At 35.8% G+C, this 19,702-nt stretch overlaps 1 protein-coding gene across 23 annotated transcripts in view; it reads right to left on the bottom strand.

The window, feature by feature from the left end:
• Window positions 1-19,702, bottom strand: part of INPP4B (inositol polyphosphate-4-phosphatase type II B) — a 988,233-nt gene that overhangs the window by 274,253 nt on the left and 694,278 nt on the right. For 21 of the 23 annotated variants that reach the window (XM_054252895.2, XM_054252897.2, XM_054252896.2 and 18 more), the window contains one exon: window positions 15,956-16,035. In XM_054252895.2, the coding sequence (XP_054108870.2) occupies window positions 15,956-16,035 (80 nt within the window). Of the gene's footprint in view, window positions 1-15,955; window positions 16,036-16,372; window positions 16,441-19,702 lie in introns of those variants that run through there. The other 2 variants (XM_035294488.3, XM_017970228.4) reach the window with 1 other exon arrangement.

Raw genomic sequence — 19,702 nt, 5'->3', positions numbered from 1 at the left:
AACTCCTGGCAATAGTAATAGAACTCTAACTTCCTTCAATGTTAAAATCACGGGCCTATCCTTAAAGTCTTTTAAAAGCTATATCTCACTTGGTCACAGAAACAATTCATTTTTACTGATACTACAGGCAAGTGTCAACAGCCAAAAATTTAGTGTTAGTTGGCAGCTTGCCCAACAAACAAGCAAACCCAACAACCGTTAGAGACCATCTCTCTTATTTATTGTGTGAGTCCTGGAAAATCTTCAATTTGATTCTAGATAAGAGAAAAATAATCCCTACTATACACCATTGCTAAGCTTAGGATTTAAACTTTTAAATCCTTTCCCTGAGAGAAACTATCAGAGAAATATCGAGAAGATTAAAAAGTGCAATAAAATTCAGGTGATCTGCTCTGGTCATCAAGACATAGATGAGGATTAGACCATGTTTCTTATCATGCCTTAAGTTTGTTTTTATCGATCAGTTTTTATATTAAGCCCTAAAGAAATGTGTTTGTTTACTTTTCAATTTACATGCCTGTACATCAGAAAGAAGTAATATTTGGCATGTCTTTATGAGCTAATTTGGTCTTTTTTTTAATATATAATGTAATGTTTGCCCAGTAACACTTCAGTCAGGTTCAATCACACTTTCTTTTGATAATCTGTTAATTTAAAATTTTTATTTTCTATGCGAGATAGTAAAACTGTCCTATAATGCAATAAACTAATCAGCCCAAGATGATGTTATGAAAAATAATTCTTTTTTTTTTCCAAGACAGTAGAGACTGGACTCTGGTCTGCCAGGACTTGTGACCACCCTCAGGGTCTCTCAATTTCCACAAGGCTGACTCTGGCATCTCCATGACTTGACAGCAGAGAATAGCCATTAATGGTAAGTTGCTTTCAGCCTTTTGGTACATCTAATTGAAGAAACTAAATTTACATTGCTAATCACGATTACGAGGGAAACTGAAAAGTATACTTTCTTTTTTTTTTTGAAAGAAAGAAAGAGAAAGAGAAAGGGGGAGAGAGAACAGGAGTCTTGCTCTATTGCCCAGGCTGGAATGCAATCTAAAAATAGGTATTAAAAACCTCTTTTATGCCAATAATTGTGCTTAACCACGAAGACAGGAAGGAATAAGGGAAGAAAATAACAAACAAACAGCCAACGAATATTGCATTTAAGTCTGTAAAATGCTATACAAATGCTGAAGAGTGATTTACTTCCAATTATGTGGTCACTTTCAAAACAGGTGTAATATGATACTGAGAAAAATATATGTTCTGTGGACCTGGGGTGAGGAATTATATAAATATTCAGTGAGTTTACTTGTTCCAGGTCTGAGTTCAAATCATAGATGTTCCTCTTAATTTTCTATCTCGTCGATCCATCAAATATTAACAATGTGGTGTCAAAATCTTTCACTATTATTTTGCAGGAGTCCAAGTCTCTTTATAAGTCATTAAGAACTTGTCTTATATATCTGGGTGTTCCTGTATCGGGTGCATATATATTTATGATCATTGACTCCTGTTGTTGCATTGATCCTTTTACCATTATGTAATGTCCTTCTTTGTTTCTTTTAGTCTTTGTTACTATTAAAGTCTATTTTGTCAGAGAGGAAAGTTACAACTCCTTTTTTTTTTTTCTCTCCATTTGACTGGTGAGTCTTCCTCCAACCCTTTGAGTCTTTGTATGTCCTTGCTTATGAGATGAATCTGGATACAGCGAACTGATGGGTTTTAACTTTTTATTCAATTTGCCTGTGTCTTTGATTAGGGCATTTAATCCATTTAAATTTAAGATTAATATTGATATTTGTGAGTTTAATATTGTCATTTAATGCTATCTGGCTATTTTGCCCATTAGTTGATATAGATTCTTCATTATGGAGATACTCTTTACCTTTTGGTAAGTTTTTGGGATGACTGATACTGGTTGTTCCTTTCTGTGTATAGTGCTTCTTTCAGAAGCTTTTCTAAAGCAGGCCTGGTGGTGATGAAATCTCTGAGTGCTTGCTTGTTCGTGAAAATTTTATTTTTCCTTCATTTATGAAGCTTAGTTTGTCTGGATATGAGATTCTGGGTTGAAAATTCTTTTCTTTGAGGATATTGAATATTGACCCCCACTCTCTTCTAGTTTCTAGGGTTTCAGCTGAGAGATCTGCTGTGAGTCTGATAGGCTTCCCTTTGTGGGTAACCTGACCTTTCTCTCTAGCTGCCCTTAGAATTTTCTCCTTTATTTCAACCCTGGTGAATCTAACGATTATGTGTCTTGGGGTTGCTCTGCTTGAGGAATATCTTTATGGTGTTCTCTGTATCACCTAAAGTTGAGTATTGTCCTGCCTTACTAGGTTAGTAAAGTTTTCCTGAATAATATCCTGAAGAATATTTTCCAGCTTGGATTCATTCTGTTCATGACATTCGGGTACACCTATCAAATGTAAATTAGGTCTTTTCACATAGTCCCATATTTCTTGGAGATTTTGCTCATTCCTTTTTACTCTTTCTTCTCTAATCTTGTCTTCTTGTTTCATTTCATTAAGTTGGTCTTCGACCTCTGATATCCTTTCTTCTGCCTGATGAATTTGACTGTTAAAACCTGTGCATACTTCATGGAGTTCTCATATTATATTCTTCAGTTCCATTAATTCACTTATATTCATCTATAGATTGTCTATTCTCGTTAGGATTTCATCAAACCTTTTTTCAAGGTTGTTAGTTTCTTTACATCGGGCTAAAACATGTTCTTTTAACTCACAGAAGTGTCTGATTATCCACCTTCTGAGGCCTAAGTCTGTTATTGGAACACACTCATTCTCCATCAGGCCTTGTTCTCTTGTTGATGAGGAACTGTGATCCCCTGTAGAGGGAGAGGCATTCTGATTTGGGGTATTCTCATCCTTTTTATGCTGGTTTCTTCCCATCATTGTACATTTATCCACCCATCATCTTTGTAATTACCAACTTTCAAATTAGGTCTCTGAGTGGACGTCCAACTTGTTGATTCCTAGCACTGGAATCTGAGCAACCCACTGTGCCATTTAAAACAGCAGTGTTAAGATTCATGGTGCTTTTCTGCCGGGGAATCTCCGGTCTGGCTTCCTTCTTGAGTCCCTTTTTCAATCAGCTGAATAGGTGACTCTGCCTTCCCGGAGCTCCAAACGTTGATCAAAAGGGGACCCAGTCCCATTTACTCTGCACCAAGAACTGCTGTGCCGGCCACCAGAGTCACACTGGCGGGGGCTCCTCTGTGGGGAATCTCCTGGTCCCTGAGCAACAAAAATTCGTCTGAAAGTGTGGTGTCCTCTCATTCTCTGAGCTTTCACTGGGAGCTACAATTCTGAGCTGCTAGTAATCAACCATCTTGGATCTCTCACCAAAAAATAATTCTTAATTACGTAATTTTTATATCCATTTTTCTTTTTCCTTTTAAGACAGAGTCTTGCTCTTGTCACCCAGGCTGGAGTGCAATGGCAGGATTTCGGCTCAAGGCAATCTGTGCCTCCTGGGTTCAAGCAATTCTCCTGCCTCAGCTTCCCGAGTAGCTGGGATTACAGGCACCTGCCACCCGCCCGGCTAATTTTTGTATTTTTAGTAGAGACAGGGTTTCACCATGTTGGCCAGGCTGGTCTCAAGCTCCTGACCTCAGGAGATCCATCTGTGTTGGCCTCTGAAAGTGCTGGGATTACAGAGGCCATTTCTAATAAGTTTAAGTACATTGATCAGGGAGCTTAGTGGATCAACCACAAATCTATAGGCTGAATGCAAACTGACCATCCTCCATTGCAGCACAGCATTACAAAAAAGCAATCTGTTTATATTGGTACTAAATGTATTTAAGCAATATAAACTTGCCTATTACCTCTTCTTTTTTTTTTTTTTTTTGAGACGGAGTTTCACTCTTTTTACCCAGGCTGGAGTGCAATGGCACAATCATGGCTCACCACAACCTCCGCCTCCTGGGTTCAGGCAATTCTCCTGCCTCAGCCTCCTGAGTAGCTGGGATTACAGGCATGTGCCACCATGCCCAGCTAATTTTTTATATTTTTAGTAGAGATGGGGTTTCACCATGTTGACCAGGATGGTCTCGATCTCTCGACCCCGTGTTCCACCGGCCTTACCTCCCAAAGTGCTGGGATTACAGGCTTGAGCCACTGCACCCGGCCTCTTCTGTCTTATTCTACATCTTTCATTTCTTTCTGTTTCATGTCATCCTTCTCTTCTGCCTTCTTAAAAATCTTTCTAGTCATATTTTTCATGTATTTTCTATGTTTAATATTTAAAAAGAATATTAAATAGTATTCTTTTTTCACTGGCTCAATTCTTTATCTTACTGAAGCACTATTAGGAACAATCTCTCTTAGCCACAGTTTAACTATGAAATAGTTATGCTTTACCACAGAACAACCGACAACAGTGAATGTCATTTAATGATTTAGGTTAGAAATTCCTGAGCTAGAGCATGCTACAAAGGGTAATACATTGCCAAGAGGCAAGTAACTTCCTATCTCCGCTTTAGAATGATATCTTCAGTACAGTTCACACCTAGAATGAACTGACAATACCTTTTGCAGAAACATGGATGGAACTGGAGGCCATTGTCTTAAGTGAAATAACTCAGAAACAGAAAGTCAAATACCACGTTCTCACTTAAAAGTAGGAGCTAAATATTGTGTACACATGGACAGCGAGTGTGGAATAATAGACACTGGAGACTCAGAAGGGTAGGAGGGAGACAGGGGTTGGGGGGCTGCTGGTGAAGGATGATAAATTGCTTAATTGTTGCAATGTATACTATTCAGGGGATTGTTACATTAAAAGTTCACAGTCATCATTATGCAACATATCCATGTATCAAAACCACCCTTGTAACCCCTAAATGTATTGTAAAAAGCAAATATGTAAAGAGAAATGCAAAATAAAACCTTATTGGAAACAGTTAAAAAATAATGACCTTCTAATCATCATTAGGCATCTTAACTGGAGCAGGAATGATGAGCTCTGACCTGCTTTTTCCTGCACCTAAAGTTTCTAATGAGGTAAAGATAGTCATTGGTCATAGGAAATTGAGAAGCCAATGGTAAGCTGTGACTAGACCTTTTCACTGGCATCCCTGGAGGTTATTACCTCTCAATTTCTAGTAAGAGAAATTTGGGGAATACCACATGGATAAGGGATATCTTCGCTGGGCAACGGACATCAAAAAACTGGAGACAAAAAAGTAGACATAGGGTAGGGAACAATCGAAGGTGTACCATCTGCACATATAAATGTGTGCTTACTTCCGGATAAAGTTGAAACTGAGCTCAAATGAATGAGAATAGGGATCCCAGAGAAATACAGGAACTCTGATTCCACCTTTAGAAAGTGTTAAGTACCTATGAGCCACTAAAAATGAGGTAAGAAGAGGTGGTCAGGATCAAGAATAATGCGGTAGTCAGAGATTAAACTGAAAAAGCAGACTTACGCCAGGCTGTGGATGAAGCAACTTGTATACCTGGGCTGAGCAAATGTACAGATGTTAGTGTTCATGCTCATTGAGGAAAGAGGAGTGGTGTGGGAAAGGAAAAGGGGACATATAAAGTTTCAAGAAAGAAAAGAACATTGCCAGATAAGAATTTTAGAAAGGACACGTTGAAAATGATGCAGAGATGTCTAGCTTGGACTACATTTAGAGTACCTAAACATAGGATGGTTCTTAGTTTAACCTGAAAAAAAAAATTCAAAAGGCAGAGTTTTCAGCAGAAGACCTAATTCAGTTTGGGAGAGGTAAAATATTAGATGATTACAAAAATATGTGTTTGCTTATCCAAGCCTAAAAAGAACCTGTCAATAAACATCAAAGAAATATTGAGTATTTTGCCACTTTTCCCCATACTTCTTGTACAAATATTACAGACTTGTGCATGGGCATGAATAGAAAATGCCACAGGTCTGTCAATGACTATGGATGGAAGACACAGGTGTGGCACCTGCATGTGGATAGATGGGGGCATGACATGTGGTGGGGGAGTGTAAGAGTTCATTTGGGTGAGAACCACATGTCTGCCTACAGATGTGTGTGTCAGAGAATATGCTTATGGTAGAAAATAAAACAGACAAACACACACAGACAATCACTTACACATTTCTTTGAAAAATACAGTTTTGTTGTTCTTCTAAATCAGCATTTTCTAAATAACATGACTGTGTTTCTTGGAACGTAGTGTCTAATAAGCCGTTAATAAGTATTCCATGACAAAACCTTCTTGCATTCAAATTAAGAAAAGCTGCAGGCGACATGTGTCCTCTAAGAATCTGCAAGGGTCTTGAAAGGCTAATGAAGGCTCTGAGATGTCCTACAGTAAGGAAAGCCACTTTTCTTTCCTTTTTTTTTTAAGAGGACTTTCAAACTTATTTGGCCACAGAATTCCTTTATTCAAAATAATTAACATATTATTCATATGTTCGGTGTTACTAAAAAACACTGGGAAAAGCTGACATAAATGTGTCCAATGAAGCAGAAACACAATGATAATAATGAAACTGACTTTGGTAAATATGGGCAAATCCAATGGAAAATTTTCAGGTCAAATATAATTCCTTTCAGGCCTAATCATTCCTGCAAATTATCTTCAAAGATAAATTAGCTCTCAAACTTCTTAAGCAGGTAGGTCTTTGTGTACAGATATTAACTTTACGTGATTTGCATTTTAAGGGAGGAAAGGTTTCAGGCTTTTCTATACAAATTGAGGAGCTATTGAAGTGTACTCTGGTATGTGTTGTCCCTCCAGTGACTGAGAGCTCTAAACCAATTTGCAGTCTGAGGAATCCAACACCTTTTGAATAATGCAAACTAAGAAAGTGCTAATTGGTTTCCATGGTTATACCTACAGCTTCATTTAAGTGGAATTGGAACATAAAGAAAAATACAGAATATATAACTGCAGAGCCCCTTTAACTATAAATGAAAGACAGTCTAGTTGAAATGAGAAATAAAAATACTGATAATAATTCAAATAGTAGGTAGTATAATGAGCACCTGCTTTGCCATTTCAGATAGTTTGTGTACAATGTGTCTTACCCTCTCTTGGAAAACAAAAACTGGCACTAGAGAAGCTAATCAACTAAAAATAAAAATCATAGCTAACATTTATCAAGAACTTATCATGTGTTAGATACTGTTGTAAGCATTTCACATTAGTGACTCCTGTGATCCTCATGGAGAACCCCATGAGGTAGGTACCATTAGCATCCCTATTTCACAGATAAGACAACTCACTCTCAGATCATACTGATAGGCAACAGAAGAGCCAGGAGTTGGGTTAGATATGTCTCTAAATCATCTGCTCTTTCTACCACTTTACTGTCCTAATCTCACATTTGCATGCTTTGCATTCTCCCCAAGTTCTATAAATGGACAGAATTTTAAATCATTACAAAATGGCTCGTGTAAGAGCCTTTTGAAAATTTCAGGCAACGGTGTCCCTGAGGGCCTTTAGCATAGTTAACATAAAATAATATAATCGGTTTTATAAGAAGGTGTTCTTACTTCTGTGTTTGATGTCACCCTTCATTCTCACAGTTCAGCCCCAAGAAATGTCACTTGAATTCACTTCTCTGGACAGTTTTTTGTCTATTCAGCCATAAAATGAATCCGTAACCTCTAAGAGCAAAATCTTGTGTTACACTTATGAATGTCTATCCTGATTTCAATCTTTTATTACTAAAGTTTTTAATCTAAATGAGTTTTTTGTTTGTTTGTTTTTACCAATTCTGGCATGTTTCCTGATTCAACCAAACTGCTGTCCATATTTCTATTTCTTTTGCTGGTATCTGCTACCTGGTATTAAGCCATATGATGCCAGAATGATTAACGCCAGAATTTAGGTTGCAGGTAAGCATCCCTTACTTGGAAAACAGAAATGTTACATCCAGATCAAAGGTGAAGTCAGCCTCTCTCCCACTGACCAAGTAATATAGTTTGGATGTCCCCTCCAAATCTCAGGTTAAAATGTAATCTCCACTGTATGAGGCAGGGCCTTGTGGGAGGTGTTGGAGCCATGGGGGCAAATTGCTCATGGTTTAGTGCTATCCTAGAGATAATGAGTGAGTTCTTGCAAGATCTGGTTGATTCAAAATGTGTGGCACCTCCTCCACCTCTCTTGTTCCCACTCTGAGACAGCTGCTCCCACTTCACCTTTTGTTATAAGTAACAGCTTCCTGAGGCCTCACTAGAGACTGAGAAAATGCTGGTGCCATGCTTCCCATATAGCCTGCAAAACCATGAGCCAATTAAATGTCTTTTCTTTAGAAATTACCCAGACTCAAGTATTTCTTTATAGCAATGCAAAAGTGGCCTAACACACCGAGTTTAGAGAACTGTGGCTGTCACATTCCAAAAAGGAATTTCAACAAGTAAAGCAAGCAAACTAAGCGAAAGACTAAGGAATGGCTGAGGGACTTAGTAAGTTTCATGCAAGAATAAAAGGAAACGATATTTATAGAGTTTTTCTCCAATGCAAAGCAATGCTTGGAACTTCACTGCGTTTATTAATTGCCCAGAATCACCCTGGGAGGGAGTCATTGCTACTTCCATTAATAGATGTTAAAGAGACATGACTGGGTGATGCAGGTGGTGACTAAACTGGGACTTGCACTCAAGTCTAGTATGAAAGTCCTATTTCTACTACCTCACATGTCTTCCTAAGGAAAAAAGAAATCAAAACAAGATTTAGAGTTGGACAAAAGAGCTGCTTTCAAATGTGGTTACAGAGAAAAAGCGTAAGACTAGTTCTACTTCACTTCACAAAGAGGAGTTGGGACGGAAGTAGGGAGATGAAACTTGGTCAGGAGCAGTGGATCACGCCTGTCATTCCAGCACTTTGGGAGGCCGAGGTGGGCAGATGACCTGAGGTCAGGAATTCAAGACCAGCCTGGCCAAGACAGCAAAACCTCATCTCTACTAAAAATACAAAAAAAGAAAAAAAAAAAAAATTAGCCGGGGGCGGGGGGGTGGTGGTGTGCACCTGTAATCCCAGCTACCCAGGAGGCTGAGGCAGGAGAATCACAGGAACCTGGGAGGCAGAGGCTACAGTGAGCCAATATCGTGCCACTGCAATCCAGCCTGGGTGACAGAGCAAGACTCTATCTCAAAAAAAACAAAAACTTGAGATACAATAGAAATATTTTTCTAACACTAGACCTGTCTGAAAAATGGGAGGAAAAATTCTAAGTTTCAGTCTCCTGTCATGAAAGGGTTCCAAGAAGAAGGTGAGGTGCTAGGTTCAAAGTCTCCTCTGGTCTCCAAAATAATTTGATCCTAAAATTCTAAATGAAATCCAAATTCTCTGAAATATACTTGATATCAAGAACACTTCTCAACAATCCCCATTCTTTCCCAGTTGTGCAACCTTAGGAAGTCAGTTTGCTTATTTGTGAAGCAGAAATAAAATCATTTTTAGAAGATTGAGGCAAACAGAAGATTAAATAAAACATTTGAAATCCTCAACCCACCATAAACTCCGAAGAGTGTTAGTCACCTCTCCCTACATGTTTATGAGGTCCAAGTAAGTGTCAGACCTGTCATGGAGGAACTTCCTGTCACCTTAATTTGCATCATGCCAAAAGCACAGTGAGCCTTGCTCATGTGCGTGTGCCTGGGTCACTGGATCACTCTTTAGTGTGCATTTGCTGTTGATTTATATGCTTTCCTGCTTGTTCAATTTTTTTTTTTTTGAGACACAGTCTTGGTCCTTTCTCCCAGGCTGGAGTGCAATGGCACAATCATGGCTCACGGCAGCTTCACGCTCCTGGGCTCAACAAGGGATTCTCCTACTCAGATTCTCACATAGCTGGAATTATAGGCATGGGATGTCACACCCAGCTAATTTTTGTAGTTTTTGTAGAGATGAGGTTATGCCATGTTATGATTGCAAAGCACTGATCTCAAGGGATCCTCCTGCCTCAGCCTTCCAAAGTGCTGGAGTTACAGGTAGGAGCCACTGCATCCGATCCTGTTCACTTTCAAAGAAAAAAAAATGTAGTGTTTTCATGCACTGCTTTTAGGTCTCATGATGTAAGGTTTTAGTTTTTTTTTTCTACACAAAAGCATAAACTTAGCTACTTATGTGCCATCCTCTTCCTCTAATTTTTCTATCCATGCTTTCAATAAAGTATAACACTATTCTGTTTTATAATTAATCTCAAATGTGTTGCTCTTTCCCAAAGAGTGGTTGTTGGCTGCAATCACTTTCTATTGACCTTATTTAATACTCAAAATAATTTAGACATGTAAAACTCTTACTGTTGTGGAGACTATTAGAATCATACTTTCTGGTACCTTCCCCTTCCAAAACACACACACACACACACACACACACGAAGAGTATTAAAAGAGAATGAAATTTATGCCACATACACATGACTAGTAAGAGGCTTAGATATGATCTTTTAAAGTCATCTCTGAAGTTTAAGTAGATATTGATAAGAAAAAAATGCCATTGTAGAAGTATGCATTATATACACAATTTAAAAAATAGATTCCATACTTAAGAGCTACATAAACTTTATTTGTGTGCAAGAAAAGTATAGAGATATAAAATGAAAAGTCTAAGAATGTTTAATTTCATTTGAAAAGAAAACAAAATTTGTCATTTAAAACCCTATTGTTGATCTACAGCTAGGGTTGTTTTCAGGTCACTGTGAGACTTACAGGATTCCAGCAACAAACATATTTCAGCCTACTGCCCTGTGGCCTGTAAAACATGCCTAACCTCCCAACCTTCAAAGTGCTACTAGCAATTTTATCTTTTTATCATCCTCACTATGCTAGTATAGAAGATGATACATCATTGCCTAAGGAGCGTCTCCTTATCGCTACTTCTAGCTTTCAAGTTAAGAACATGCATTTAGAAGATTACGTTAAAAATATGTGGAGTTTTTTCGTTGTTTTTTTATTTACAGAAACTACAAAATTGGACTTTGTGTGTGTTCATATGTGTGCATTTAAGGAGGTTAATTAAGCAAAACACCAAAAAATGAAAACTTAAAAACCTCACAATTCGGATCTTACATCTCTAGGCATAAACATTTGATAAAAATAGAAAATAAATATTCATAGTTTGTGAGGAAGCAAAATGCTCTAAAATGATATAGATGCCCAAACACGTATGCTTCCACACAATCTATAATACATGTACATATGCATGCATATATATACATATATAAATACTATATAAAGTAGGAGAAATTTAAAAATAAACAGAAGTTAGATGTTCTTCTTTTATAGAATTTTCTATACATCTATATTATAACACATAATTATATCTCCATTTAAGATCATCAGTATTTTGTTATTTGTTCCTTGAAAAGGACTACTGTAAATGTGGTAGAAATAATAAATGAAAAGAAAGCATGTTTTTGATGAATATGAATGAATTTGTATGAATAAATACTTGCACATCTCTATTCAGGAAAACTTTTTATCATATTCACCCTGATAAAATGATATAAAAATTGTTTAATTGGTGGAGTGGGGGTGTGGTGACATATAGAAGGTTTCAAAACAAAATAATAAAGTCCTTGTTAAGATGAATTGAAAGTTTCTGTGACAAGGTAAAGTGCCCTGTACTGAAGTAAATGTGGCTTCTAAGATTTACAGGTGTTAAAGCAGATGACAACCTTTCACTCACTATGACTCTGAAATTCACTTGTCTCAGATATACTCTAACGCTTAGACTGCATGATATTCACCACTGTAGACAGGTTCCACCCAGAAATGAAGTCTTGGTGCTAGTGGTACATTTAGCATTCATAAAAATGTAAGAAGTATTAATTATGAATTAAAACTCCAAAAACAATTATTAAACTTCTACCATGTTGCAGGCAGATACAATTGAATTTTAACATAAAACATTAGTAAAAAATAATTGAGACTCCTAAAACCCATTAAACAATAGAATATAAAATGGAGAAGGAAGAAAAGACTCCATTAGATCCTGAGCTTCCTACTAGGTAGTAAAATAAAAGTAGAACAGGCTTTGGAGTTATACCAAACTGAGCTCCAATCCCACTTGTACAGTCAGCAGCTATAGAATTTTAGACAAAATGATATAAAACAGATGATAATGCCGCTTGGATTAAATAAGATAATGCATAAAAAATACTTCACATATTCCTTGCATGGTAGTAGATGCTCAATACATTATGAGATTTTTTTTTTCATTAAATTTGTAATTGGTAACATCAATGGAAATATATTAACTCTATTCCTGTATTTAGAATATAAAATATTCATAGTAAATGTTTGCTGAATGCATGAGCACTGAGTGAAATCCAAACTGTGCGGAGGCACACAACAAAGCCACTTTCCTCTGTGTCATTCCTCTGAGATGAATTTCCTAGGAAACAAATTTTACCTTTGTAGTTGTTGTTTTGCATTTGTGGTTATTTAAGTACTTTAAAATCAATGTATTTTTTTCCCTGACAGCTAGTATCATTTCCACGGAAAGAATTAACTTTTATATATTTAACTTTTACATTCATAACTCATAAGACATTATTATGATGCTCCAAAGTTACGCGTGTCTGGTCCCCCCCTAAATTACGGTAAGTTGGTAGAGCAAACGATTATCAGTTGTTTCGGCAGCAAACCAGATCGAGGTCCAGATGAAGGCATGGTTCTGGGATGAGAACACATTCCATAGGGTTCCCTCAGCCTTCAATCCCCCTTAACTAGCAGGCTCTTCCCACTTTTCCATCATGATTAACATTCCCAAGTTCTCCCTGGCATGTGACCGCTTTTTTAGTCATCATCTTCTGTAAGCCCAGGCACAGTGGTTAACTCAAACATGGACGAAACTGAAAAACTCGTTCTGGGCCTGAGTCCTTGCTTTGCTCTGCCATTAGTAAGTTATGTAACATGTGATATAAATTTCAACTGGTTCTCTGTCTTCTCTTTTGTTCAAAGAGACAAGATGTCGGTCATTTAAAATCATGGGTTTTGTGATCAGAAATGTGTGGTTTCATAACCTGCCTTTTCAATTTAAGAGCATTATAACTTTACACAAATTACTTAACTGCTTTCTATACCGCAGTTTCTTGATTTATGGAATGGAAATTAGTAATAGCATCTAGTTCAATAAGGGTCAATGAGACATCTCTAATATACTTATCAGAGCACAAAGCACATAGTTTGCTGTTGTCATTCTTATTATCATTATTATAATATTATCAAGTGTCTTTCATGGCTATAATTATCCGCTATATAGAAACTCTACTTTGTTTACAATTCTAGAAGTCAGGAGTACACAGCAATGAATCAGAAAACAAAAACAGAAAATATGATTGAGATATAAAAGAAATCAGAGGAAACAGGAACTGCCAAGTGCAAAGTAGTGAAATGGAGTGGATGTAATATAAAGATACAGACAATATTACTAAAGCGATACCAAGTCCATTTGGGATGCTAGAACACTCAGAAACATAGTAAACTATGCATTTAAATAAAGATGACATATGAATAGAAACTACTTTATATATCAGAGGCATTTTCCCCAATACAGATAAACAAATTTTGTGCTACATCTTTAAAAATACCATATTTCATTAAATTTGAGTTTAAATCTATAAATTAGATGCATGTATCTTATTTCTTTAAGTTTTCTGCAGCAAAAAAAAAAAGACAATAAATTGCCTGCCCTTAATCTCTGGTTCAAAGCACATATGACAAGAAGCCATATTAAATCATGATGCTCTGTGGAATTAGCTTGAAAGTTTTGGAATATGAATTATCTGATAGGAAGACCTCAAAGAAACAGTGAATACAAGCACAACTGTAAGATTTGGGGAAGCTAAAATTAACCATGAAGAAAATGAACTTTAATCATCATCAAAGAATCCTCTTACTTCTATGAATTTGTTTTACAGAAATCTGAGTTTATTGTTTTAAAATTCATAACTATAAAAGAAATAAATCAGACACAATCAGTGTGAAGTTATATGTTAAAAAACAAAACAAAACAAAAATATTGCTTAATCCTGACCTAATGTTCTTCTAACTCAATATCTAAGAGACAGAATCAGTGGAAAGAAAATAAATTACATCAGATTTTTAAAAAAAATAGCCATCTACAAGAAATCAAGGGTCTATGATAAATATATAATCTGTCTGGTTCATAGGGACAAAAACCAACAAACTTGGCAAAGCACAAAACTGGGAAAAATTATAACCTAGCCATTCCAGAATTGGTTTTCTAACATTATTTTTTCTAAAAACTCAATTCTTCATTGTTCGATTTGTTTTATATAATCAAGATCAAATGACTAGGAATCAGGGGTACTAAAATCAAAAGTAAAGAAATTTGTCTTGCTTTCATCTAAATGTGAAATTTATGTATTTCTTTTCTCTTTCAAGGGCAATACTCTAGATTTGACCCTTCTGTTTTTGTCCTCTCTAAGGTACTGTGTGTTCACTAATTTTAATTGTACTAAGAACTTCTGGTCTCCTGATTTCTGTTTCAAACCAGTATCTAAATGTTGTACCACTATGTACTATACTGCTGGTGTTAATGACTTTTGTGATGTAAGGAATACTGGGGCTTGTGAGACAGTAAGATGATGAAGAACATGCTATGCATCTTATCTACGAAACACGTGGACTGAGAGGAGTCCTAAGATAGCTCAAGGTTTGATATGTTATGTTATGAATCCAGGGGCATATGGATCAGATTCAACAGTCAGGCAAGAATGATTATATTTTCTAGGTTGTCTGTGACATTCATAGCCAGTCTTTTTAGCTGACCCTTTACACTTCAAACTGAAAACAATAACAGCAGCAAAATTGTATTGGTAATAACATCCTAAAACTATAAAGATTTTTATATGTTTTCCCATACAAAATATAACACCAACACCAACATCAGATGTTTAAGAGACATAACCTAAAGAAAGCTAGAGCAGATGGCAGCCTCATTAGAATCCACAACTTTTTCTCTGCTTGATGTATTACATATTTTAAATTATATGATCTTATCAAATCAAAATGAGGAGCTTTAAGAATTAGAAACAAATCAGAAAAAGAGAAATCCTGGATTATAGATGCTAGCATAAGCCATCACATCTTTATTGAAATAAATTATTGATTACAAGTGGGTCCTTGGTCGAAGGGGACAAACGCAAGACACTGTCCAGCTCCTTGAAAGTGGTCTCCATGTTTCATCAAAATAAGAGCATCTTAAGATTTACAAACAGCATTCTATAAAATTTTTGTATTTATTTATACTATATAAATATTGCAAGGAAGTATTTCCAATGTATGCATAATTATGAAAGTTACTATATAGTTAGAAAACAATTCTTTCAAAATTTGAGTTTTCATATTTGCTTTGAATTTAAAATGAAAAATTTGTTTTATTTAATGTTCTTCTTAGTAATTAGTGACTTCCTAAAGACTGTTGTCTCATCTTTGTTTCAAAGCAAACTATACTCAGAGTTAGCTATGATCTATTGTCTGTGCCAAGAATGTTTTAACCTAGAAGTTGTTTATGTTTAATAGTATAGCACCAAAATAGACTGACAAAAGAAAAATCAGCTTACTCTCTGTTATCATCACACTACAATATTGCCTCTAACATATTTCAAATCTAGAAAGTTATTTGATTTAAAAAGTAATATTTGTTAAGGGAAAAATATTTAATAACAAGATTATAATTTACTTTCTTACTTTCAAAGAATTTCATCACTTTAGTGATAATGTAATATTGTTCTTTTTCTTACAAGGGCTAATAACATTTCACAACCCGAAAAGTGAACTTGAATGTGAATTTCAATGATTGCTATTTCACTATAACTTGTTGCAGTGGAAAACATTAGCTATTTGAGAGCTGACAACTCACATCTGTAAGAATTATGACTTTTCAAACACACTGGCCATCAATACATATCTTGGGTTGTTAAGTTTAATAGTGTGTCTGTAAACAAAGAGACCCACCTCAGGCTCAGGGCCAGCAATTGCTCCTTTGACTTCAGTAGCTCTCCCACTTTGAAACTGGCATAGCCCAAGAAACTTCGCTGAAAATAAGAGAAAGAATGGTTTCATTCATCTGAGGTTCTTTAATATGTTTGCTGTCACATCAGTTACACAAAATTAGTCTCTAGAAGAATAAAATATTAAATGTATTAGCTGACAAATATTTCACTGACAGAGATACAATTATCAGTAATATATCCATTTCATGGGGTAGGATTAAAGGGTGAAAAGGTATCATTTTCCTTAAAAGAAAAGAGACCAACAGGCTAGAAAATAACAAGATGTAAAATACAGCACCCGGAACTTTTTCACTAACTATAATTTTCTCGCATATGAAAACTGAGGGAAAAGAAAAGATGATATATTTTCCATATTTACCAATGCTGTTGTTCTTCTTATTAGAATTCCACAAATCACTGGCAGCAACAACTTTGTATTCCAGATATGAGCAAATCTGTTAGTTGGAGCTATTTTTGTATGGGACTTTGTACAAGTTATAAATAGCAATGTTATATTTTCCCCCATCACAGCAATGTTTAAAAGCATTTTTTCCTTTGCTATTTCTTTACTAGCATGGGACAATTTCATTCCAATACACAAGAAAGAATGACACTTAGTTACATATTTTTAAATTGCCTTTTTAGCCTATTATATTAGATGCTGATGACCTATGAATATCTGCTTTCTACTCTTTTTGACTCAATGTAAAGAATAAAACTCCAAATTGTTTTTTTTTTTTCTTTCCCAGGATAAAAAGCCTATCATCTCTTTCTAATATCCCTGGCTACTTCTGATTTAAAAGTCACAATATTATGGGATAAATAACATAAAAAGGAATCCTCATTCTTCCTTTAAGGTAAAGGAGTAAATATGAAAATATCAAACCCATATTATTTCCTATGTCACTGCTGCCTAACAAAATGTAATAAAATAAGTCAATGCTACTTCTTCCAGAACAGTCTGTCATCATAGGTCTACTGTCAAGCTGCACTAGAATGAGAGGCTGAATGAAGAATTCAGCCTCTAACTGAATTAGAGGGTAACTATATCTTTTTAGAGGTATATAGGAATATAGGTATATAGGTATATCTTTTTAGAGGTATATAGGAAGTTATTTCATACATGAAAGGCTACATCCACATTCAGAGATTGCTAGGCCGAGGAAAGAAAAGCTTTAAGTAAGACTTTTTCTCCCTCCTTTAAAATCTTTAACTTAGATGAGCTGTTCCTAAAAGGCTTAAAATCAAATATCTGATAACACACACTGGGTATGGTGGCTTAGCCTGTCATGCCTATAATCTCAGTGACTCTGGAGGTTGAGGCAGGAGGATTGTTTGAGGCCAGCAGTTTGAGGCTGCAGTGAGCTTTGATTCCATCACTGTACTCCAGCCTGGGAGACAGAATGAGACCTCATTTCTCAAAAAAAAAAAAAAAAAAAAAAAAAGAGAGATAGAGAGAAAGAGAAAAGAAAAGAAAAGACAAAACAAGGAAATACAACTAAATCAGTTCTAAAGTTTAAGATACCCACATATTGTTAATGGTAAATCCAATTAATTGACTTAAAACCTAAAGAGGTACTTTAGAAACAAAGTCACCAAAGTCTGAAAAATCTGAGACTAAATTATTAGGTGAGAAACATTAAGCAAAAAACAGAAGATTTTTGGAAACAAATTCTGATGATAGGTCCATGAGTGATGAAGCAGAATGAATGAAGACAGGGAAGAAAGTTTGTGAGCTGCATCTACAAAGTTTGCAGAAATTAGGGTGACTTTTCAGCCAGGGGCAGAGAGGGCCTAAGAGACCCCCCTGAATAAAAGCATTAATGCCACCTCATCAGAGATGCCTTCTAGGACATCCCCATATAAAAGCACACTCCTCTCCCACATACACTCTCCACTATTCTCTATTCCTGTTATATTTTTCTTTATTGGCACTTAGTGACCACTTGACATATATATTTGTTTATTTTGCACCCCTCCAAAAAAGAATTGAGAATTGAAGCTCTACAAGGAGCCTTCTTTCATTGCTGATACATCCCCACTGTGTAGCACACAGCAGGTATCTGGTAAATACTTACTGACAATGAACGAACGAACGAACGAACGAACCAATGGCATAGACACTAGCCTTCAAGCCATTTAATCTAATAGATATAGGAGAAAAGCTACTTTTGCAGCTATTTATAAACTACTGTAATTCACCAAAATGTGGAAAATCAAGACAATTTTATAGTATGCAGATTGTATACTGCTATAGTGAATTTTATTTTAGCATTTTGCATTTTAAAGAGATGTCTCCCTTTCTCTTTCACAAATAACCATAGTTTTTAACTTTAATTCCTACTCATTATTGACACTCCAAGAAAACTTGTAAGCAATCATAAATTTCATAACTCTTCCAAATTGCAAATTATTTTCTATTTGTCTTTTAAGATTTTGGAGGTATGGATGGTTTTAGATTTGATAAAACTGGCTACAAATGTCATTATTTCATTGCATCTTTTTGGCAATAAAAGTAGCAAACAGCCCACATTGGAATGTAGCAGCTAGAGACAGGTGGAATTGCTATTTTCAGTAATAAACTATGGACTCACCATAAGGCACAGCTGCAAGTAAAATTTATGACCACAGGCCATTGAATGTTTCTCCTGTTCACTAGACCAGGAGCTCCTGTGGAAGCAGGACCTTGGCTTGTCTATCTTCTAGCTGAGCCCAGTGTCTGGAACAGAGGGCTGCACTGTGAGCACATACAGTGTGCCAAGAACAATGCCCATGAGTCAGGTTTATCCATTACAACTGTCAGCCACTTGCTTGATCTCAAAGGATAATGAGAGTGCTCACAAATAATACAATCTGTTAAAAATCAATCTGGATAATGATAGCATCATACCATTACATTCTGAAAACTTGTCAAACAAGAGAAGGTATAATTTAGGTACAAATGCTATCCTTTTTTTAAATCCTAAAAATAACTGTACGTCAGGACTGCATGTTGTAGAAACTGCATTAATAAAATTTTTTAAAATGTAAAGACATTGTAATTTTTTTATACTGCAGCAGCAAACAATGAGATTGACTATGCATTTACTTCTGAGTGGGTTTCTTATTTGTTTCCTTCACCTCAGTATAAATAAAACTAGGATGCTCCCACCCCCAAAGTTAGAAAATAAATCTTTATATGAATAATCTCTGAACACATTGTAGAAGAATGAATGAATCTTCTCTAAAGCACATGATGCTAAGGTAAAAGAATAATTTAATATAAAGCTACTGTATCTTTACTATCACTGTCATTATAATCATAGAATTTAAGAGAATTTATTTGATTTTTAAATATTTTAAATATAATTCAAGGGACAATATTTTCTGCATTTCCTTTGGTGCTGTTTCTAACAGGGGAAAATAGACAACAAAGGAAAAGCTTCGCTAGAGTTGAAGCTCAGAGGTCTGAAGTGTGGCCTTAAATCAGTTATTCTGTCCAAAAATGAAAATCTGGACAATGAAATGTCTTATTCCAGTCCCCAGGCTCATCATCTACTGCTAAGCATTGTGAGTTCTTATTTCCCTGTCTTCTCACTTACGAAGTCTGTGGTCTTAAACAAGTTGTGCCACTACTCTAGGCCTTAGTCACTGAAAAAAATGCATATGATAACTTTATCTTTCTCATAGCTATTGCTATGAGAAGTAAAGTAATCCAAGCAAAGAAAGC

Source organism: Callithrix jacchus, chromosome 3 (genome assembly GCF_049354715.1).
Source record: "Callithrix jacchus isolate 240 chromosome 3, calJac240_pri, whole genome shotgun sequence".
NCBI classification, from domain to species: Eukaryota; Metazoa; Chordata; class Mammalia; order Primates; family Cebidae; genus Callithrix; species Callithrix jacchus.
This window is presented reverse-complemented; position numbering and strand designations above follow the sequence as displayed.